The sequence below is a fragment of the Hyla sarda genome, chromosome 2 (assembly GCF_029499605.1).
Source record: "Hyla sarda isolate aHylSar1 chromosome 2, aHylSar1.hap1, whole genome shotgun sequence".
NCBI classification, from domain to species: domain Eukaryota; kingdom Metazoa; phylum Chordata; class Amphibia; order Anura; family Hylidae; genus Hyla; species Hyla sarda.
Genome location: NC_079190.1, coordinates 208,642,508 through 208,647,474, shown reverse-complemented (window position 1 = coordinate 208,647,474; position 4,967 = coordinate 208,642,508). Strand labels below are relative to the sequence as shown.

The window sequence follows — 4,967 nt, the reverse complement described above, 5'->3', positions numbered from 1 at the left end:
GGCGTTTTATCTACAAATATTTATTATAACACTTGGATATAACTACAGGAAGCCCTTGGCACTGATAGAAAATATTGATTCACTGTTAGGTTACAAAAATTTATACATAGCAAAAGGTAAATGCTTTTTTTTACATAAAAATAATTACACTAAACAGGATCTCAAAAAGGAAACTTTAGTCAACTACACAGAATAGAAAAAAAATATTAAGACATTGCCTTCGTTATCCATTAGGACACTGGGCTAGCACAATCACCTGCATTGCAGTAGAAAGAATTACGAGTTTTCCATGCATTGGCTTCAACAAAAAGCTAGGCTATTATGGTAACATTTTTCTAAGTACAATATACGGCTCAATTATGAAGTTAAAAAAAAAATCCTTTCAGGATTGGAACCAAACAAAATACCTGAACACTGTCTGTTAACATTGCAACAATTAATATCTTTAGGTCAAGTAGACTGGACATTATTATCTATATATGTACCGCCTACAGTTCACATTTGTATGGATTTTTTTGTTTCTTTTAATTTTTTTAAATTTTTTTTTAAGTATTTTGGAAGTGCAACTGTCAAAACAAAAACAAAAAATCACGATCAACTACAGAAATAGGAATGACCTACAGCAACAATGTAATACTATATAGTCAACGCACCACTGTCATTTTGTTGATCATAATTACCTAAGACTAACACTATTAATTGAGATGTGTTCACTTGGACCCATCATCTAAATACAAAATGCAGGCAGCTATTTTATTAGCTGTACAGGTATCCCTTCCCCATTCACCATGAATGTAGTCCTCCTTTTTAAAGGTGTTGGGCCTTGTATACATGACTAGCCTTGAGGCCTCTGTGTGCTCTTTTGGCAGAAACATAGGACCTACAATCTGGTTGCGTGAATGAGGTCTTAGCCATTTTGTAAACTAAACAAATATGTGTGGGTTTACTAAAGTAATATGCACAAATTGCCTGTGTCTATAGTTTGTGGATATTTTTAAGATGGAAAAGGATGGGGGAAATAACTGAACCGAACATACATGGGTGTCCCTGATGCTCAGTAGAAGTTTACTACACTTCCACTCCTTTCTTGAGCAGTTCTGAATGGATCAGTATTCTATGTAGAAATGTTTTTGGGCCATCAATTCATTTCAAAATGGCAACACTTTATAGAAATCTAACATGAACCTGAAGATAATGGAAATAACATGATAGATGCAAGTACTTGATGTATGAACCCGCTGCCTCGCTACACCTGCTCCCTCCATTAAGGAAATGAGTATTCCACTGGGAGAGAAAACACTGATACCTTATAAAGTGCTTCATTTTAAAAAGCCTGAGATCAAAAGTATGGAGGGGGATAGAAAATATTTAACTTGCTGCAGTTTTAAAACCGTATAAAATAGCGCCCGGTGGTTCATTCAGGTTTTTTACTGGTACACATCTGCATTAATCGATTAATCATAAGGGCTACTTTTCATTCCATTCACGGTTTAGGTTTTATGTGTAAGAATTGAGTTGTTCTTTTGACCGTGACTGGATGTCTTGAAGTTCTTGTTCTTCTTTAGCTTTAATGTCTTGGTAGGCCTGCATTTTGCTCGCATCCTTTAAGTAGGCCCAATTAGAAGCCAGAATCATGAGGAAGTGGATCTGCAAGAGAAGGGTGAGCACGATGGCTAGTAAACGTGTCAAGAGGCAAAGCAAGCAGGATATTAGAAAACTAAAAGTAGTAGTAGTTTAATAATAATAATAAATAAGAGTTAATAGGCTTTTGTAACCCTGTAGTGATCATTATTAACTTCATATTTAGGCATGCACTTCATTTACTATGGAAAAACAAAAGGGTGAGGAAAGCAACTAAGGAAGTTAGAAAGCCAGGAGCAGAATTAATCCAAGGAAACTGGTTTTGCCATAGGGTTAAAGCAACAACCCTCTGAAAACAAAAAGGGCTACAGTCTGATTTTATGTTGACGGTAAGGGATATAGTATCAGACAGGCATGTACATAAGTGAGGATTACTCAGTACATGGGAGAACAGAAATGATGGAAGGCGTCTGTATAATTCTTCATCTACTAAACAACCTGTAGAGGTAAAAACGTATACACAGAAGCATGCAGGCCACAAATTAGTGTTTATTGCCACTTTATTCAACTACAAAAATAGGTTATAAAAATGAATTTATTGCTAGTGCTTATATTCTTCTTTCAAAACTTCCATGTCATGTATCCAGTGATAATAATGTCACACAGTACTTCCCTCCTCTGCACTATTTCCTGCCACACATCACTTTCTTGTGTCGTCCTCGCTTGGCCAGCCAGGCCTCCATTATTGGCATATCAAATCATTGGTCTTCAATTTAGTGCTCACGGGCCTATCAGCCTCACTTTATGTCTGAGATCTGGCTAATAAATAGTTATCTGTTACCAAAATTTACTTCAACTGTACAAGTGCATTTTGGAAAAAAAAAAAAAAGAAAAATCCTACAACTGATCTGGGGCAAATAAGGGGAAATTATCTCTGTTATTAGTTAGTAATAGTTTGTACAAAACAAACATTGTGTATATGTGGCTTCGGCAGTAATAAAGCTCCATGTGCCCTGATCATCCAATATCCTGTGTAGAAACGTACCGCATGGAAGATGTTGGACAAGCAGAGAAGGCACGTGTTACCAGACATCTACTAGCAGATGCTGCGTGAATGTGCTTTGCTTTAAGTAACAGAGTTTAGCCAGATCTCATAGTTGTGTTTTACATACAATATATTTTTATTACTTTACTTATGATGCTATTGAGTGACACTTGCTATATACAAAATGGAGAAAAAAAAAAACATAATAATCATAGAAAATTGTAAATGCTAGACTGGGTTTTAGTCCAGAGTGTCAGTGGTAGTTTAAGCTACAACAATGCAGTCTCTTATGCTGGGACTAAAACAGATTAGAATTTAGTGCAGCAATCCTCCCGACTCTTAAACTTCAAAACGGCATAGTTATATGTGGTTGCCATCATGTAGATCAGCTGGTGGAAAAGAACAAAATAAAAAGGAGTGTAAGATTTGGCACTGTAATGCCTCACGCAGCCTTTGGAAATCACTCAACTAAAGTCTAAATTTTCAGAAGAACAGGGAAGACTGGGATTAATATCTTTAGAGTTGGTGGGATTGGCCAGGATTTAAGTCCCAATAGCAAGGTTTCTTGTAAAGGGAATTGGTCATCACTTTTATGCTATCCAAACCAAACGGACAGTCTCCCTTATTACAGTGGTGTATGATTCACTTGCAGCTTTTCAAAAATATCTTTGCCGCTGGAGGCTCAATATAGGGTCGGGTCATCTGCAGATCTACAGCGTAAAATACACTGCGGATCAGTTACGTGTGACCCTACCCTTACTATGATGCCTTTAAAGAATGTAAAACAATTCTGCCTATGGTTTGGGCTACATGAAAGTGATGACAGGTTACCCTTAATATGAATTACTGGACAATGTCTAACACAAGAGCTGAAGGATATTTCCAAGGGTTGGTATTAATACACAATATTTTAGATAATTATTCAGTGTTGTGGATGCTTTGCTATGTAAAAGTTGACTTTATAATAAGACTACAACACTTGAGTCCATAATAAAAATTACAACTATATAGAAAGATTTATTAAAGTGCAAATATGCCAGAAAATCTTAGGTGATTTATTAATTTCCAGAATTCATCTAATGTCTACAAATAAGTGCCATTGTGATGCAGTCTGCTCTAATGTACTTCAGTTTCACAACATCAAATGGATTTACATGTTTAATGTGGCTAGCCTTTCAGATGTATTGAGACACTTTTTTGCTAGACGACTGTGTAATCCTTTTCTTACCTACATTGCGATCTGGACAGTAACCTAAATGACAGTTTAACAATTGAAACATAAGTAAACGGCAAACTGGATGAAGAGTAAACCGGGGTACCCCATAGGAATTCGCTTGGCTTTACGCAATACTTGCAAACCTACACTTGTATAAATATATCATGTGCCCATAAACATCTCAACTGGTCCAAACAAGGCACCACATGGGTATTATTAATTGCTACCCAGCAATGCAAAGCTTGTACATACCAGGTCTAAAAACTAGTGGAGGTACTGATCCAGCAACAGCTTGTGCATTTTTGGGCAGGAATAAGTCATTTTTATATGTTTCCATGGAATGCACCCCAAGTGCCCACATCACCTCGAATTCTTATAACAGCAACATACTTGTGTACATAGAAAAGTCTAACATGTAAATAAGAAATAACTTCATACTTACCAGTGCAATAACAGTAGCACCTGCCCCTGCACAGGCCACAATAAAAAGGTGGTAGGACATGTAAAACTAGAAGAAAAAAGGAGAAAATCCATTAGGAATAAGCTCACAAAAAATTTAGTAGATAGACAGTCTTATACTAATAAACACATAGGCCCAGATTTATCAAACTGTGAGAGAGAAAATGGAGAGATTTCCCTCCAGCAACCAATCACAGCTCAGCTAACGAGCTCTGGTAAAGTGAAAGCTGAGCTGTGATTGGTTGCTGTGGGAAAATCTCTCCATTTTCTCTCTCACACAGTTTGATAAATCTGGGCCATAGTCTTATATTGATAAACATTTCAACTAGATGGAAACTTCCAGGCATAAGAGTACTAAAGGCCAACGATAAGCAAACTAACATTAAGAACTAAAGGGGGTCTCAAAACTGTGATACAAGTTTAGGTAGCCAACAAATGGGGATTTAAATGTTAAATTCTCCAAAACCTGAGTCACCTAGACCCTCCTAGATCACTGCTGATTCCCAGACTACCTAAGATTCTTTGTGCACTCCCCTGAGTGAGAAAATGTTCTATCTCCTACAAAATCAATTCCCTGCCTGGACAACCAGTCTGCCCACTCATAGAAATGTATAGGTTGCTCTGGGCACGGGCTGTAGCCCAAGTCGTCCTGTACCAGATACATGA

At 37.0% G+C, this 4,967-nt stretch overlaps 1 protein-coding gene across 6 annotated transcripts in view; it reads right to left on the bottom strand.

The window, feature by feature from the left end:
* The window catches only part of GPM6B (glycoprotein M6B), a 148,647-nt gene continuing 143,680 nt past the window's right edge, over positions 1-4,967 (bottom strand). For 4 of the 6 annotated variants that reach the window (XM_056556262.1, XM_056556259.1, XM_056556257.1 and 1 more), the window contains 2 exons: positions 4,285-4,350; positions 1-1,647 (listed from right to left, as the gene is read on the bottom strand). In XM_056556262.1, the coding sequence (XP_056412237.1) occupies positions 1,498-1,647; positions 4,285-4,350 (216 nt within the window). In that variant the 3' untranslated portion in view covers positions 1-1,497. Of the gene's footprint in view, positions 1,648-2,123; positions 3,016-4,284; positions 4,351-4,967 lie in introns of those variants that run through there. The other 2 variants (XM_056556260.1, XM_056556263.1) reach the window with 1 other exon arrangement.